This window comes from Lathamus discolor, chromosome 6 (genome assembly GCF_037157495.1).
Source record: "Lathamus discolor isolate bLatDis1 chromosome 6, bLatDis1.hap1, whole genome shotgun sequence".
In the NCBI taxonomy this organism is placed as follows: Eukaryota; Metazoa; Chordata; class Aves; order Psittaciformes; family Psittacidae; genus Lathamus; species Lathamus discolor.
Window position 1 is genome coordinate 83334292 of NC_088889.1, and position 18168 is coordinate 83352459.

Genomic DNA, 18168 nt, shown 5'->3' on the forward strand with positions numbered 1-18168 from the left:
GCTGAAAATAAGGTTATAAAATCAGCATTTTCAAAAAATTTATTAAAGTTTCAACAAGTTACAGGCATTGCCCATGTAGCTGCAGTCTTCAAAGCAGACTGTTGCTTGCCTTGTAGAAAACACTGTAAAGGTATCAAAAACTTACAGCTTAGCTGAAGTGAGGACTCAGCTCTGGTTTATCCAGTTGACAACTTGTAGTACAAGTGTCTCATAAATCACATTTCTTAAGTATTTTATATCTTATTTCAACTTGAAAAGATGTGGAAAGTGAAAAGAAATTTGCCTGTTAAATTTCTATTCCTTTTATTACTTCAGAGTTTTAATCTTCAAATTTTATAGATCTGGATGTATATTTGTCTATGTATACTTTTTTGTTGGCAGCAGGTTGAAATCCAAGACCAATTCCTCTATGTTGCTTCAAGTCCATTGCTTTATCAAATTCCATCTTTAGAGCCTGCTGTAACTTCTCCTGCCCTTCCCTGTTCAGAGCCATGTTTGATTTGTTTGTAGTTGCTGAGAGATTTTGGATAGGACCAGAGCCCTTTTTAAAGCCACCCATCAGTCTAAGAAACTTCATTTGTTGCTCAGAACTTTGAAAAGCAGCTGTACTCCACTGGCCAAACTTTGTATCCTGTGAAGCAAAACAAGGTTAGTGCTAATATTAAATAATACCAAGATCAAGGCAGTGACAATTTCTGGCTGTGTACCATGAGAACAGAACCAACTACAACAACCCAACAGGGCTGAGAGGCAGTAATTTTACGGGTAGTATCTCTCGAAGGACATGATAAAAGAATGACACAACCCTGCATGAGTGCATCCTCATTAGCATTTCAGCTCATTTAACCTGGAGACAAGGTTTAATGCACTTTGAGAATCTCCTTTCCCTCTGTCTTAGGAATCTTGGCTTTTCTGCACTGTGGATAATACTCAAAGAGCCAGACATTGTCCAATCATTTCTCTTATTCTAAGACAACTGACAGCTTAATCCTCTTTCACTCTGTCACTTTGTGCAGTTATCTTCTCATTTTCCTGTTGCCTAGTTAGGTATCTGTGGGGTTTAGCAATGTTTTAGTACGTTTTGGAGACAGTGTTCAATCTGGCTCTCAAGCTTTGAGTAATATTTGCAGTCTCATCCCACTAATATCGCAAGGGTGCAAAAACTGAGGGCGAATCCTTATCTGACAAGACTAAATATAGTACTCTGAAAGCATCCCTCCCGTGCAGCTTGCTCTGCTCCTCGTATTCGCCTCTCACTGTATTCTTTGAACTAATTCACTCCTTCAGGATTTCTGTTTTGTCTGCAGCTGTGTCCCTTCTAAGAGAACAGCCAATGTCCAAGTAAAATCAGGGTTCAGCCATTTGTGGATTAGCAAAGACACATCATATGATTTATAAAGTTCATGAACTTTCAGCTTACTTAAGAACAAACTTCATTATCTAAGGATCTTATTTGACTCCCGAGCTATATCTAGGAGCTCTGTTCTCATTTATAACTGGTTTTGGCAGAACTGCTACTCCTGATTTTTTCTTTAAAATTGGGGGTGATACTAGATAGACTGAGCTGGCTACATCAAAGGAAAAAAACGTGAATTTAGTGGCATATTTTATGGAAGCCTGAAATCCTTCCAACCGAACAGTTCCAGCTTGCATGAAACAGTCATTCTCCACTCGACAGCCAACATGACACACAGCATGCTACTCAATATTGCAGGCAAGCTGTAGCAGGCTTTTTAAGCTAAAAAAATCCAAGGCTGGAGTGTCATTCAGTGTCAGAGGTCAGAATACCTGCTGTTAAAAAAGCTATCCGTAATACTTCAGTATTTTTACTGTGCTCAAAGACAAATTGCTGTATAAGCCCAGCTCTGTGGCAGATGCATGTGCACATACACATAAATACATGTCCTCCCTTTGGCATGGGAGACATCTGCACAGATGCAGAAATAATTATGCCTTGTCAAACTCTGTAATTTCTTTTATGTGAAGCACTGGCAGGCATTACACACAGCTTTTGCTGCAGCACTTCCAGCTCACTCTGTGAAGCTGATGAATTAATTTTCTATTCTGTGTACTCCTAAACAGAGACAGATCAGCACCACAGAATGGAGATCCCCTGCCAAGGATGTAATTTTTCTCAATGACTTCAAAGACTATTAGATAGTTGCAGTTCCAGAGCTATTGCAGTTTGTCTCCCACTATGTAAAAACCTACAGGAGTCGTTTCTGGCTTTTCATTGAGGTATATTCCAACTTTCTAGGCATACTGGCAGTCTGGTGAAACAACTAAGAATCCTGAATTACAAGCAAAGCTTTCCCTCTTTCTGAATCTTTCTACCACTGCTATACTACTGCCACAATTTCTACCATGTTCCTGTAAATGTGTCAGGAGACAGGCTCAGTGGGATGCAAAAGCAAAGAATAAAGAATTATCTTTCAAAGGGGTAGAAGAAAGATGTAAAAGTTAGGAGAGGACTGACACGTGTTATCACACGTGTTATCAGCTGTCATCCCTTTCACCTTTCTATGTTTACCCCCGTTTCTGGATGTCTTCCACATAACAATTCTGCTATATCCATAGTCTAGAATTATTTGTATTTCAGAGTCAGCAGAAAACACTTCTGTAGCATTTTGCCATGGCTCATTCGCCAGAGGAACCAGACAAAATGTTGCTTTTGAGGACTGATGCTGGGAATTAGAGCACTGTACAATGCCAGCTGCTGTTGGGAGTTCACTGGTCAGCTCACAGACTCTTCTGGGATTGTACTAACTTGTTCTAGAGCATGCCCTTAAATTTACAGTCAAAAGGAGGAACGTTGTGGCAAGCCTTGTACCTGAGCCACGTACAAACAGTACAGTGCTTTTTTCAGGAACTTGCTCTGTGACACAGTATTTCTGTCAGATCATGATCTAAGTTTATACATACCTGTTTCACTTTGGGATTGAAAGCCTTAGTTTTGCCAGATTCTCTATCAATTTCTTCTTGCAGAGCCTGTCGCCTCACCTAGCATGCAGAAAAAACAGCACAAGACACTATTTTCTCTGTGTTAAACGAGTTAATGTAATTCACAATGAAAAGATAAGACTAAAATAATTAGTTCTCTTCAGAATTTTGCAAGGATAGTTAAAAGGTTGCATGTGATCCATTTACACCCTCAACAACAGAACTGTGATTTTGCTAGTGGTATTTTAAATGAACATTTTGCTGTATCAGATATATTTAGTCTTCTAACTGCAGGTAACAGCTACACTGAAACTGCCAAAGTTAATGAGACGCAAAGAAACCTGTATTTAACTTAATAAGCTACTTAGACATTGACTGGAGCTGTACATTTTGGACTTAACCCATGGAAGGTAAAACACACTTTAAGCAGAGCTCTATCTAGGGAAATCTTGGCATAAACAAGCAACAAAGGTTTTTTGTTACAAATTCTGTGCATACAATAAACGCTGAATTGCTTGAAATCTTACACAATTAAGACAAAGCATACCTTGTCTATGTTAACTTCATCACAGTTTCCTTTTTTTTCCTGCACAATAGTTACATCATCCACATGTTCCTGTAAAACGGTAAAAAAGCTTGTACGGAAGTCTTTATTCATTCTGGTTAATTAGAATTTACATAGCTCTGACTACAAAAGTAGTAAAACCACCAAGCAATAAATTAGTACTAATGTGAGGCAAGAAATAGTCAAAGGTAAGCTGGAAATGCCAATTAAAGCTGTGTATTTCTATGGAGAAACTTTCTCCCCAAGGAAGAGATTCTTTTTTTTCCTTTTAAACAAAGAGCATAAGGGATCTCTTTAAATTCACACATTAAAATGGACTGCCCACGTCACTGGCCCATACAGTAAAGTTTGCAGACAGGGTCATTTCAAATTAAACCACTTCACCACAGTTTAAGTTTATACTTCAAGTAGGGGGCAGAAAGTGAAAGTTAACATAAAAACCTGGAAAGAGCACGGGAAGAGGTGCACATGCACACAAAGCGTCTCCTACAATGGCAGCAAACAGCACTTTAGTTCCACATTTGGGAGTGAGGAATGGGGAGCTGATGTGGAGACAGAGCAGCTCCGGCAGGTATGGCTGGGCAGGACAAGAAGAGGTACATCAGTGTCAGTCCCCAAGTAAATACTGATACTACTCTAAAGTGCAGCCCTTCAGCAGGTTCTGCTCCCACTAACTGGAACTTCCAGATCACTGTCCTCAGCCTTTCCTTTCCAGATTGGTAATAAGGGTAAGATTTTGGGGCATCCAGTGTAATGGGGTAAGTAGTAAGTCCAGGACAGGTAAATTAGAGCCATAAGCTTTAGACCAGCCTGGAAAAGGTGGCCAAAGGGAAGATCTATTGATACAGCTAACATAATAATCCAAGCATGAAATAGCCAGGGAATGCTAGGACAAGGGAAAGATTTGTAAGATAGTTCTGTCAGCAAAAGCTGCTGTTACTGTTTTTAGGGTTTATAGTTTTATTTAAAGCCATGAATGATTTAGTTCGTTTTCCAAAGCCACCTTTTATGTACTGATTTCACACACACACACAAGTACATGCACCATTAAAAATGCGAGAACACTGTCTGCAATAAGGAGAGCTTGTTCTCTTGGATGAAAAGAAAAGATCAAAACCCCAATTTACTTCTAGATGGCCTGGTACTGTCTTTTCAGATCTATTCAAACAAGCAGAACTGATGTGACAGGATTCTGCAAACAGCTGCAATGTTGCTTTTTTTTCCTAGCTGGAAGGTCAAGTGGAAGATGAGGAAGGAGGAAGGGTGCACCCTCATCCCTGCCAATTCACAGCCTGTTGCTGGCTTGCTGAGGGCTGCTGTGTGGCAAAAATTACCCCTCCAGGAATGGCGGTCTTCCCCCAGCTTCATGGAAGGGGAGCACGTTCACATGTGGTAGGATTATGCTATCTGCAGGCAAGTAACATCAAAGAAGTAAACCAAGTCGTCACTCTGCCCAAGATGACTGTAATGGTCTCCAATTGGAAAAACAGTGATCACTGATATAAAGTGGGTATCACTCTCCATTGTCTCGAAAAACTCACTCATTTGTTTGCTGTACAAACCCAACAGAGGATTTTTCAAGGCATGACACACTGTAGACTAGAAAATGTGTCAAGACCATGGCACAGTTAAATGCAAGACTGACATTATCTGCCATTTACTACAACAGTGTCTTTTGGTCTGGCAGGAACTAGATTTCTCTGGAACTGATTTACCCAGATCACAAGAATTTCCCTGAAGTGCTTCTCATTATAAAGGTCAGAGCTGAATATGGGAAAGAGAAACAACACATGCATCATCCTACATCCTTCTCCTCAATTGTTTGCAGGGTATTTGCTGTGTTTTCCATTGTAATTCATCATGAGATTTTACTTATTAGGCTTATCTTGCCTCCACAGAATGTGAACAGCTACAAGAATCTAAATAATGTCTAACAGTCTCAAAAAGTCAGCGTCAATTGAATTAGAAGATATATGCGAGCAATAAAACCATCTTGTCCTTTGAATGGTCAAAAAGAGAAACCTAAGGACAAAGCCCCAAACATCTGCTCACCTGGTGACTGAGAAGCATACACACTCCCAACACGAACCTTTGTGGAAAAGCCTCTATCTGTGTCTCCATGGACACTGAAGAACATGCTTATATAAAATCTGTATTGAATGATTAGCCAGATACCAGAAAGCTGCTGGGTTTCCACAGAACATGAAGAAACTGCATACAAGAGTGCATAACAACGCAAAGCACACCATGAAGCTGGCTGGAGAGGCAGCCAGTGCTGCAGCCCGCCCTGTCCCTAGTTTACAGAAATCTTCAATAATGCTTTATTTACTAGAGCTTGACTTTTAAACAAGCCAAACATCCAAGTTCTTGAGAAAAAAAGTTCCCCATTACCTCTGAATATCAAAGCAAGCTCCTAGTCACTTGCAGTTAGGTGCTGTTTAAGTACCAAGCGGTGTGGTCTGGTTGATACGCTGCAGGGAAGGGATGCCATCCAGAGGGACCTTGACACGCTTGTGAGGTGGGCTGATGCCAACCTGATGAAGTTCAACCATGACAAGTGCAAGGTCCTACACCTGGGTTGGAGCAATCCCAGGCACAGCTACAGACTGGGCAAAGAAGAGATTCAGAGCGGCCCTGCGGAGAAGGACTTGGGGGTGCTGGTTGATGAGAAAATGAACATGAGCCGGCTTCAGTGTGCGCTCGCAGCCCAGAAAGCCAACTGTATCCTGGGCTGCATCAAAAGGAGCGTGACCAGCAGGTCGAAGGAGGTGATCCTGCCCCTCTACTCTGCTCTTGTGAGACCTCACCTGGAGTATTGTGTGCAGTTCTGGTGTCCTCAACATAAAAAGGACATGGAACTGCTGGAACAAGTCCAGAGGAGGGCCACGAGGATGATCAGGGGACTGGAGCACCTCCCATATGAAGACAGGCTGAGGAAGTTGGGGCTGTTCAGCCTGGAGAAGAGAAGGCTGCGTGGAGACCTCATAGCAGCCTTCCAGTACCTGAAGGGGGCCTATAGGGATGCTGGGGAGGGACTCTTCATCAGGGACTGTAGTGACAGGACAAGGGGTATCAGGTTAAAACTTAAACAGGGGAAGTTTAGATTGGATATAAGGAGGAAATTCTTTCCTGTTAGGGTGGTGAGGCACTGGAATGGGTTGCCCAGGGAGGCTGCGAGTGTTCCATCCCTGGCAGTGTTCAAGGCCAGGTTGGATGAAGCCTTGGGTGGGATGGTTTAGTGTGAGGTGTCCCTGCCCATGGCAGGGGGGTTGGAACTAGATGATCTTGAGGTCCTTTCCAACCCTAACTATTCTATGATTCTAAGTAGTAAAAATACAGGTAGGTACCTATTGAATTTCTTAGCATCTCACAGCTTAATTCCCAATGATAACAACAGAGGTTAGGCATGTAGGTACTAACTTTAGGCACTTAAATAGCTTTAAAATAGGACCCTAATAAGATTATCAGATTAAAAAAAAAAAAAAAGTTAGTTAAAGCAATAAAACAAGATCTTAATAGCCCCCCCCCCCTTTTTTCTGGGGGGGGGGGGGGGGGCGGGGAATTGGGGAGTGAATCAAAGAAGAAGCCTCTGTATTTCTGTATTTCAAATCTTCCATCAGTTCCTATGTTTGTTTCACCTCAGAAATGGCAGTACTGCAAGACTCCAGGATGGGATTTCCTTTAACAGCCAGTCTGGATACAATTCCAGTTACTTTCAGGTATAATTTACAGCTCTTGCATCTATTTATTGTCTTGCATCGATTTACTTTATTAATTAAGAATTTGTGTTTAGGTTGTTCTCTAGTATTCTTCTATCAGAATTCATACATTAGTGCTCCTAGGCCTCATCTACACTTTGGATTCTTAGGATTTTCTCTAAAGTTTTGTCCAAGTTAGATGACAGGTTTTGGGTAAATTTCCCCCTTACTTCTAACACTGCAATTCCAGCATTAACAGCAGCAAAAGCTTAAGGAAAAGTCTAACACAGTTAGATGCACTCATGCTGCCAATGTTACCAACCTGCTCAGGTTAAATGACATGGTATTAAAATCCTATTTTACAGGAGTGCTGCCACTTAGCCAAGCGCAACTGAAGGAAGGACAAAACACCACTATGTCTGTACATACAAGTTTTCTTTTTGGGCCAATACTTGCTCTTAGTTGTAATATTTACATTTTCACAGCTGAAACACGATCACTACAAGAGCTGGCATTAAAAACCATTTTGCAGTGTTTCACAACTCTTACATGCTGAAATCAACAGATCAGCTGATCCTGCTTCTTGAACCCCAGAGAAGGCCCCTATTGACCTAAGTGTATCCCAATGGTCTGACCAGGCTGAGCAGCCTGCAGGAAGAAACTGCCTACCTAAAAAAGCTTTCAACTCCTTAGCAAGATTCCTTAGCAAAGACATCCTTTTCTTTACAACTTACCAGCGCCTCATTTCCCGTGTGTTCTATGATCTTTTTTGTGTTTGCTTTTGAACCTGGTTCTTCAGCGGAGTCCTGGTGTGATTCTTTTTTCCTTTTTTTCCTTTTTCCATCACAGCGTGTGTGGTTACTGTTGTGTAATACCCCATCTACAGTGTCCCCTGTGACACATTCTGCTTGCTTCATTTCCCTCTGTTGGTTCTTTTTAGTGCTTTCGAGTAGTGTTATTTTTTTGTTTTCCGATGGACCGTCATTGTTTAACAAAACTTTTGAATCCTCCTCTTTCTGAATCTTCTTTTTCTTTTTCTTCTTGATGACTTCATGATTATCCATTATATTCTTCCTGCTTTTCTTCCCAGAAAGCTCTTCCTCAGACTCAACTTTTTGCTGTGCTGGGAGATGCTCATCAGGAACACCGTGACTGTAGTCTTTATTATCTGTATGTGTTAAGGAAGAAACATCTTTTCTTTTCTTCTTCTTCTTCTTGGTCTCTCTGCTACTTCCAGAGTTCTCAGCTGTGTCCTCTTCCGCTCTGCTTGTCAGTGTATTTTCCAGGGAATTATTTCTTTGCCTTTTTCCAGAGTCACTTAATGCAGTGGGGCTATCAGGACCTCCACTGGTCTTGTCCTGATTATCTGCTTGTGGTAAAAAGGAGTCAGGCTTATCTTTCTTCTTCTTTCTCTTCTTTCTTCTCACATAACTCTCCCCGTCATTCTGGATAACACCTGTAAAAGGTTTTTCTTGTGAAATACACTTCTGTGGCTTTTTAGGAACTTTTTCAGCCTGTTCATGTTCACTGTCCTGGGTGTCCTCTAATGAACAAGAAAAAACGCCTCTCTTCTTTTTTTTCTTGGTTACTTCACCATCCAGTTCCAAATTCAAAGCTGCCTTCTTTCTGCTTTTTCTAAAAGCAAATCCATTTTCATTAGTACCATCTGCATGGTGATTTGAAAGCTCCACATCACGACTCTCATTATTCTCCGATGAGAAGGAGGAATGACATTGGGCTTTTTTCTTCTTCTTTTTGACAATTTTAATGTGTTCCTCTGATTCTTCTTTAGGTTCTGAATCCAGATGGCCTTCTACATTCACAAAGTTTTCTGAATGTGCTTCTTTCGGTAATCCAGAGCCAGCTTTCTTTTTCTTCTTTTTCTTCTTCTTATTTTTCAGTTCTAATTGGTCTAAATGCTCATCTTTTAATTTTTCCTTTTTCCTTCTCTTTGTTTTTGTCTCAAGCTCATCATCACCCTCAATTTTAATGACATTTTTAACATCTTCCTCAATTTTAGTGGTAGTTTGGCTCCTACTCCTTTTGGCTTTTTTCGGTTTTTGTACAGGTTCCTCATGAACTTCATTTCTCTTTACCATTCTAAAACCATGAAATGGAGATGTTAGCGCACAGCTTCAACAAGTCCCAGGCTATCTGGTCTCCCTTTACTCTGAAACCATCCTGCATCTCTCATTATCACTCTTTTTCCAGTTTCACAATCTGCTTTCTGTGATACAGGGAACCAGAAGTGCTGCACTGAAAACAGGGTGCACTGGAGTGGCCACAGGGTGGTTTTTCATCTTCTTCTTTATTGCTGTCCCTTGTTTGTTTGTACCTTTTATGTGTCTCTCTGCCAGCTGCCCAGCATGACCTTTTCACAGGTTTAGCTACCCTCTAAAACATCTTTCCTAAGTGACAAAGCAGATACTTACTATATGTGTGTGTGTATATATGTATGTGTGTGTGTATAGATGTGTGTATACATATGTGTGTGGAGTTAAGATGCTTTTCCACACATGTATAACTTTTCACTTAGCACTGAACTTTACATCCGTTTATTGCCCACTTGGCATTACAGGATCCTTCCAAGGCACCTTAGTAATTACCTTGAGTTTGCTTCTGTTTGTGATTGCTTGTCCTTGCCCTGTGTTTTGGGACACTCGTGCGTATGCACAGGTTATAGCAGACCTCTGTACCTGTGGTACCCACCCGGCGACACCCCTGCCTTTGCTAAGGAACCTAGATGGCCTCCCATCCTTTAATCAGTAACTGACCCACAGGGCTCCTTTAAGTGCCTCTTACAGCCCTGCCGCAACCCTTCAAACCCCCAGCGCACCACAGCACACCGCTCGCTGGCCCTCCGCCCGGCTCTGCCCTCCCGCTAACTCCGGCCCCCATTACATTAGATGGACGGTGCGGGGCGGAGCGCGGAGGCCCCCCACGGGCACACAGCCCTCCGCTCCGCCGCTTACCTGCCGCGGCCACGAGCACCGCTCACCGACCCGGAAGGGGAACGTGGCCGCGCCCACGCCGCCGAGGGGACTGGCGGAGCGGTTGCCGTGGCAGCACGACTCAACACAACGCAACCACACAACGCGGCATGGCGGAAGGCGGGCAGGAGCCCGGCCTCTGGGAGCGCGTGTGCGCAGGTGGGAGCCGGGAGGAGCGGGGGGCGGCCCGGCCCTGAGCCCGCTGCGGGCACCGGGAGGGTGGGCCCGGCCCCGACCCCGACCCCGACCCCGACCCCGACCCCGCGGGGGGAGCTCCGCTGCCTCGGGCCCTCGGGGCTCTTCCAAGCTGCTCCTCGCTGCTGCAGCGTCCAAGGGCGCTCCTGCCCGGCCCTTGGCGGTGAGGCGCCCGGTCTGAGCGGCACTGTGGAGCCGGCGGAGGGGCTGGCTGTACCTGCTAAAACCCGCCCTTCGCACCGCTGAGCGAGCCCCGTAAGCGGTGCCGCTCCGCAGCGTTATGTGTCTGGCTGTCACCGGCTTCTGACAGGAACATACCTCTGCGCGTGTTCCCGCTGCCAGCAGGGCCAGAAGGACCCAGCTTACTGCGGTAGTGTCGCGGCCTGCGCCCTGCGTGGAGGCAGCTTTGTGGGTTATCCTGGGAACGGAGTTAGATTTGTTGCCTTGGGGAAGGAGAGAGGTGAGGATGTTCCTGCCGTTCGGGGCAAGTTCAGTGAATGCACGTCTGTTACCAGAGCCTGATTCCAACGGCGGAAGTCTTGGCCTTTTCCCAAAGTCAGAGTGCTGAGGCTGATCAGGAAGCTGAGAGACCAGCACCGTGGCTTTGTGGGCTTCTCTTCAGTTAGTACTTTATAATGCCTTAAAAGTAGGTATTTTGTGTTAAAATGGCAATTTAAAATGCAGGGATAAACTTTCTTATTCTAGTATAACTCAGCTGAGCCACGTGTAGTATGTGTGGAAGCGGCAATGCCAGTAAATCTGGTTATAATGGTAGAATGGTAAACCTGGGTTTGGATGTAGGCGTTTTCTGTATTGTGGAATCTATAAGATTTTTTCATATCAATTCCATTGTCCTCATCTTTTAATTTCATTCCCCTGGTTCACTCAGTAATCTGTATGGGTCATGTACTGTTTTCGCCTGTTGTGTTTTGGGTGACTGGTTGGTTGTTTTGAAGGTGGAGACTAATGCTTAGCAATGTCCGAGGGGTTTAATTGCTTATAGAGAAATAGAAATTAAAAAGCAGTATTATACACTGGTAAAACAATGGCTAATCCTATGCAAGCATCTGCATTTCACTTACATTAAAATATTCTAAATTGTTAATTTCATTAAAGATCTCTTTCCATTAAAGGATTCTGTTATAACTGAGAACCTTGGACTTGACTTAAATCCCAGACAAGAGGCTCTGAAGTTCTCACTTGTTTTAAAACACTAGAATTCATGTTAAACATTTGTGGTATACTAAGTTCTGTTTAAATCTGGAATAGGTATCTTTAGAAAGTAATGTTTGTTTAGGAGAAAAACAGTTACGTTTTTCAAGTCTTCTGTATAAATGTCATACTTCTTTTTACTGCCAGAGTATGAAGCAGAGCAGCCTCAATTTCCAGATGGTCCTAGATCAAAACAAGAATATGTGAGTATAGTTCAATAAAAAAATCTGTATAGGGCTGCTTTTAGAAATATTTTGCATAACTAAATGGGAAAATTAGATACCCACAGAGTGCACTCATTCATAAAATGAAAAACAGAAAACCCAAAACCCAGCCATATTTTGCAAACAACTTCTGTGAATCAACAAACATAATATTCCAAATAATTACTTTATTTAAAGCAACTTGGGTGGCGTTACACTAAAATTAGATTGGCAGCTGTGTTTGGTTTGTACGTCTCGCTGTCTTTTAGCTGCAACTGTCTGCTTGCTTCACATGCTCTGAAGCATGCCAGGAGCTCCTTTGGGTGGTGGTTGAGCACAGCGAGTACCGCAATACACGGGAGAGGGGAGCAAGCACAGCGACAGTTACTGCCCAGTGTCACATATATGATAGGTCATATAGATGTGGCCATTGAAATTAGTGGATTAAACCTGGTCAGAGTGGTTTGGAGTCTAATATTCATAAATTCCGTCTAGGAAGATCTGTTTGGCAGAGATAAAAATTTAAGAAAGACAAACCAGTTTAAACCTTTGGCCCCAAAAGTTCTAGGAGCAGCAAGATTAATTCTTTTGGGCATCTCATACAAAGTTAGCTTTCATTTAAATCAGGCACTTCTGTAGATGTGTTATCTTACTATTCTTTGTTATTTTAAACCTATTTTAAGACATGGTTTAAATAGTCTGACAGTGGGTCTGTTCAGACTTACCCTGTTTCCCCAGATGAAACTGGCTTCATTCCAGGCTGTTATTAAATTTGAATAGTGAACTCTGCTTGGGGCATTAGTCTGGGCACAATATATTGATATATTTGAGCATTGAAAATGAAATAGTATACCTTGTTACACTGATTTTTTTGTATCTTGCATGTATTAAAAAGGAATCTCTGCAGTTATTGACATACAGTGTATTACAAGTGTAGTGGCCTGATCCCACCACCTGCTTTGCAGTAGCTCATAAATCCAGTTGAATTTAAAGTGAAACTATTCAGGTGATGTAATTTTCATAACATATTCCATAGCAAACTCTAATGTGGTGCATTCTTGGGGATAAAAAGCTGTACCTGTCTTTCTATAACAGGTGTAGCTCAGTGTCTCTTAGGAATATTTTGCAGGCTCAGTGTAACAGTTCCTGCACTCCTGAAAACATCCATAAAATTGTGGGCTATCTTTTTTTATGATATCCATAAATGCCCCTGTGTGGGGAAACTAAGGATTTGCTCTGAATTTGTCTGTGTTTTGTTTAGAAGGAAAGTTTCTTTTCTTTATGAGGCTAGTGTCAGGACTCCTGAACCATACAGAAACAAACATATCAACCTCTGAGTGGAAAATACTTATTCATAAAATTGTAATTTTCAAAGAATTACTATTTCTTGCAAAGGCTAAAGTATTTTTTAAATTGTGATATCTCACCTTATTCTCTTAGAAGCATTCATACACCTTCTGTTAGGTTTGGATGTCTTTATTGTGCTGGAACTGTGCAGAATTTTTTGAAGCTTAATTCTTTCTTTGAAAGTACTCATAAAATAATGAAACAATTTAATATTTAATTAGAAATTATATTTTTTGACTTTATACTTTTTCATGTTGAATTGGATTTTATTTTATTTTTACCGTCTTAATTGGGATACTTATATAGGTTACATTTATCTTGAACAGGTGTCTTTGGAAGCAGGAATAGCGCAGCCATTACGTATGGAACAATTTTATTCAGCCCCTGCAGCTGGTACTTCTGTCCAACAGTTGCTTTCCACACCCGAGGCAGATCCCCTTCCAGAACCACCTGATCCAAAAACGTGTAAGTAGGAGTATATTATCTTGAACCCTGCTGTGATTATTTTTCTTGCATTTGGCAAGGGTTTGTCATTTGTTATATTTAAAGGGTTAACAGCTACAATACCTTAAGTGGAATTTGCGTGATCGGACCGCTGGTCTGTAAACAGGGAGCCAGCTTGGTCAATTGGTCAATGGAAGAAAGCTCAACTGGTGCATCATGAGTCAGTAGCATTGTCTAGCTGTTAAGATAGGTTCTGTCTCTTCCAAATAAGTGACATTTTATTTAACCACTTAAATCAGAGAAAGGCAGGCATTTTGTCCTCTAATTTAATAATGCAAAACTAGGATCAATAGATTAAATAGACAATTGAGTTTGAAAACTGCTTTCAAAATACCATCTTTACCCATCTGCTTACAAATTAGAATGGAAACAGCTCTAAAGTTTTGTTCCCTCATTTTTATCTATTTCTATACTTTATAAAATTTACCAAGTACCAATGTGTTTTTATTATGCATTTTAGCCCTCCTGTTTGGCTCTTCCTCTCTTCCATTGCCTGTTAGGAATTCAGGTTGCTAATCAGAAGCAGTATTACCCTTGGCTATTATACATATATAGTGTCCTTCTAGTTATGAATATTTTTTGGCAGGACATGAACCAATTAAAGGTATAAAGCAGAGAGTAAATTTTCAGCTGTGTTGCCAGAAGAGAACACTTCTATGACTTAATCTTTACTGACCACACCAAAACCCACATACATACTGAATGGCAGGCAGTCTGCCTTTAAATCAAGGACAGTCCTTTAGCCAATAAGCCATGCCTGCTTGTCTAGGATCCTAACAGGTTTTGATTTGTTCATCTTTCTGAAGGAGGTGCTCTTATGCCTTCTTACAGGGTCAGGCTCCCTCTTCCCTCTGGCCCAGGGGTTCAGTGCCTTCATAGAAAGGGGTAGAAAGCTCTTCCACTTCACCCAGTTTATGATGGTGAAAGGTCCTGTTAGTGAAGATGGAGATGTGGGACAAAGCTGAGAAGGAAAGGGAGCTTGAGTCTCTAAACTGAGCAAACATGTAGCTATTAGGCTATATGTAGAGGAGCATGGGCAATAGCACTGCTAGTTTTTGGTGATAAAGCCTGCAACTGCTTGCTTCTGCATGGAACTCCATGTTGCCAATGTGTGCAAGCATGTGAGGTGTGGTAAGCAGTAAGGGTAGTGCAGTCAAATGTGAGAGACATGCAAACTGAGACATCCCTCTCGAGTTAGGAAAACTGGGTGTATGGAGGCACATTCAAATTTCTGAAGGATCTGGCAAGTAGGAAGTAATTATAAGAAAGAAATCACAGCACCACTGAAACATGACCTTGATTTTTAATTCTGTCTAGAAATGCAGTTTTATGACCAACTCTGTTACTGCACATTGTAAAGGGCATGAGGATAGATACCAAAAGTGGTCTAGCTGTAACAGGACTGAGTTCAGGGCATGCCAATTTACTTTTCTTTCTGTTAGGGTAGATTAAACTGCTTCTGGTGTCTGAGCTTGCTCATTTTAAACTAAGTCTGACATCTCTAAGGATCACTGTAGTATGCAGTGTTGATGCACCTTTAGTATGAAATTTACTCAAGTTTATGTTGTCTTGGCTAAAGAGAAGTGAAGACAGATTTGCGGCTGTATCTGAACTGAATTAGTCTGTTTAGTTTAGGCTGTGGTGGTACTGATAAAATAACTGATACTTAGTTTATGATATCTAATGTTTGCTTTTTTGTGAAATCCGAGTGCTTACTTGTAAGTAAAGGCTGTGTTGTTTTCTCAGGTACTCCTCGAGAATACTTAGAGTATTACGTATTTCCAGTACTCTTACCCGGAATGGCGGAACTCTTGCATCGAGCACAGGAGGAAAAGTGTTTTGAGGTTCGTTTTCAGTTCAAGTCACTGGCAGAAAATCACAGAGTTTTATTTCACAGGCTGTATTTCTTTATTTGTTTTTCTGCAAGAAAACCAGTCACAATAATATGAAATAACATATCATGAGTTGTTCTGGATCTGGTCTTGGATATTGTTTTCTCAAGTGATTTAGAATAGTTTGCATATTGCACTTGATTTTTATGATGATATCTGACTCCCAACCAATCCTCCTTAAATATCCAGTTTTATCAGCCTAAATAGTGTTGTATTCTAAAGAAAGAGGCTTCCTTTCAGGTTCATACACTCTATTGAGGATGAGGTAAAGAATTTGGATTTTACTTCAATACTCAAATATTCTTGCTGTTCTGGTGTCCTAACAAAGGTGTATTTTGTTCTTTAGTTGTTTAACATTCAGTGTAAATTCCATTTAATTGGAAACCAGGATATTCAGCATTAATGAGCATATAAAAATTGTACATTTTAAAAATAATTTTGTTACATATATTTTTATACATTCGGTTTCAGTGTTTGTGTGCATATCTGGAGAGATATTCCTCACTGTATATAGGGAACAATAAAAGCATTAGAACTGGTGCAAAATAAAGCTTATTGCATCAGCATAGCCTAACTTGAAAACCACCAGCAACAGATTACATACTGGGAGTTTTGGGGTCTTCCATCATTTCTGCTATTTTCTTCAACCATAGAAGCAATTATTTTTTCTGCTTCTTTCCTGCTTTCTGCCTTTCATCCACACTTTCCAATGTAAAACCTCTCCATATTTTTATGCCTGTGGCAGAGCCTCCTCTTACTCGCAGCTTCATAATATAAAAAAGCAATTCATATAAATGCAAATGCAAATTTCTCCCTTTTTCTACATAATACACATCTGAGAAATAGTCTGTGCTCTTGAGGTTATTGATTAAAATGATAGTGAAATGAGGAGGACTTTGTTACTCATGGTTTATTAATCATCTTAGGCCCTGATCTGTATATATGATAACAGACATTATATGTGTTGTTTGCCGCTGATCTGTACATGCCCCACGCAGCCAACATACACAAAGCTTACCACACTTGAACAGCCACCCCAAACCAGCATTTTAAATCCAGATTGGTACATTTAATAATAGTAAGTTATTTCAGTTTTTACTTAGATCGTCACAAGGTTTGTGTGTCTATAAACTGGTTCATTGACAGATGTGTGTATATGTATTTATAATCTGTAATTAATACAGGTGAAATAGGAAAAGGGTTCATTTACATGTCATTATGGCATGACACCTCTGTGCATCGTTCCTGCCATCACATTTACATTACCTAGCCAAGAACAGTTCAAATATATATATTATTCATCACACTTTTAATGAAATCTGTTTTGATCAGGGTGGTTTTTTTTTTTTAAAGGAAGCACATATCCTTTAACAGGGAAAAGACATGTCTTACAGCTGGCTTAAAGTACAGTCCTTGATAGATGATCCACATTTCTGGAGGCAATAAACCAGCACTTAATACAAAAATGCTGGAATTCTTAGAAATACTTCAGTTTCAACCTCAGGACAAATCTTAGGTTACTTTGTTTATTTTTAATCTGAGCAATTTTGCAGAGCTTCAGTAGTACATAGATTAGAAAGTATCTGTTCTCAAAACGAATTTTCTATGGGTCTGTGCTGCCTTATAGTAAACTAATAGTCCCAGTTACTTTTTAATGTATGTAAACATCATAAAAGTGAGCATATCTGATAAAAAGAGTGATTTTTGTCATTACATGAAGGGATGTCCTGCTATTTAGTTGTAGTTTAGGAAAGCATGCTTATGTCAGATGATCATTTTCCATTGTGACATCATTTCTTCCTTCTTTTGAACAATAACTAGTAAAACAATGGCTCTTTGTGCTTGCCATATAACTGAATATTTATGTTCTTTTCCATTACTGTCCAGGTGCCGGTACTTGGACATTCTGTTTCCTGATCTGACTTAAATACGTCTCTTCAAGTTGTACTTTTGTTTCATAAGAAATGTTCTGTTCCATGTGGATCTGGATTAAAAAACATGCTATGATTTGTATTTAAATGGTTAGTGCAATAACTGGAACAGATTTAGGATCAAAACCAGAGCTCTTAGAAACCCAGAGTTAGTAACAGGGAGAAAGGATCTTGTGATAACACCAGAATATAGCTTCAAAAAACAGGAGAGCAAAGAGTCGAGAGCTTCATGGAACTCCTGAGAGAGCAGGAGAGGAGCACGATTAGTTGTGATTAAGCTAACTGCAGTCATGAAGGATGGGAACAGAGTACTGGGTTTGAATTTTGGCTAGACATGCTTCATTAAAGCCTGTAAAGGGCAGCTGTACAGAATAAACCAGTGGAAGGTGAATGGAAGGAGCACTGGAAGAAGGGGAGGAATACTTGAGCTGACTGCAGTCAACACTGAATGAGCCTGTGAGAAGAGAGGGGTCCTTGTGACGGAGAGCGCGGAGCGCCCGTTCCGTGGGGCACCCCACACGTGCCCATCTTTCGAAAGGGAATGGAGCTGACTGAGGGGAGGGAAGCGGGACATCCGTGCGTGCACACCGCCCGCCCATCTTGAGGCGGCAGTGCAGGGCAGGCAGCATAGCTCCCGGGGGGTTTTGTCCTTGAGCCGAAGACAGAGGCCGTTAATGTCACCCAGCCGCTG

At 41.3% G+C, this 18168-nt stretch overlaps 2 protein-coding genes across 7 annotated transcripts in view; one reads left to right on the forward strand and one right to left on the reverse strand.

Moving 5' to 3' along the window:
* Positions 1-21: 21 nt before the first annotated feature.
* KNOP1 (lysine rich nucleolar protein 1) lies at positions 22-10349 on the reverse strand. Its single transcript, XM_065684262.1, has 5 exons — positions 10176-10349; positions 7938-9303; positions 3488-3556; positions 2923-3000; positions 22-631 (listed from the first exon to the last, which is right to left on the reverse strand). Exons 2-5 carry the CDS (start codon positions 9300-9302, stop codon positions 320-322), a joined length of 1824 nt encoding a protein of 607 aa, XP_065540334.1. The 5' UTR covers position 9303; positions 10176-10349; the 3' UTR covers positions 22-319.
* IQCK (IQ motif containing K) overlaps positions 10040-18168 on the forward strand; it is a 48643-nt gene continuing 40514 nt past the window's right edge. For 3 of the 6 annotated variants that reach the window (XM_065684269.1, XM_065684267.1, XM_065684268.1), the window contains exons 1-3: positions 10040-10352; positions 13477-13615; positions 15401-15498. In XM_065684269.1, the coding sequence (XP_065540341.1) occupies positions 10110-10352; positions 13477-13615; positions 15401-15498 (480 nt within the window). In that variant the 5' untranslated portion in view covers positions 10040-10109. The other 3 variants (XM_065684270.1, XM_065684271.1, XM_065684272.1) reach the window with 3 other exon arrangements.

Bases quoted from the DNA above. Each gene is read 5' to 3' on its own strand.
- KNOP1 (XM_065684262.1), bottom strand. From the start codon at position 9,302: ATGGTAAAGAGAAATGAAGTTCATGAGGAACCTGTACAAAAACCGAAA. The intron at 3,557-7,937 runs GTAAGTTGTAAA...ACCGTTTTACAG, and splicing joins ACACGGGAAATGAGGCGCTG to GAACATGTGGATGATGTAAC. The intron at 3,001-3,487 runs GTATGCTTTGTC...TCTGCATGCTAG, and splicing joins ATGAAGTTAACATAGACAAG to GTGAGGCGACAGGCTCTGCA.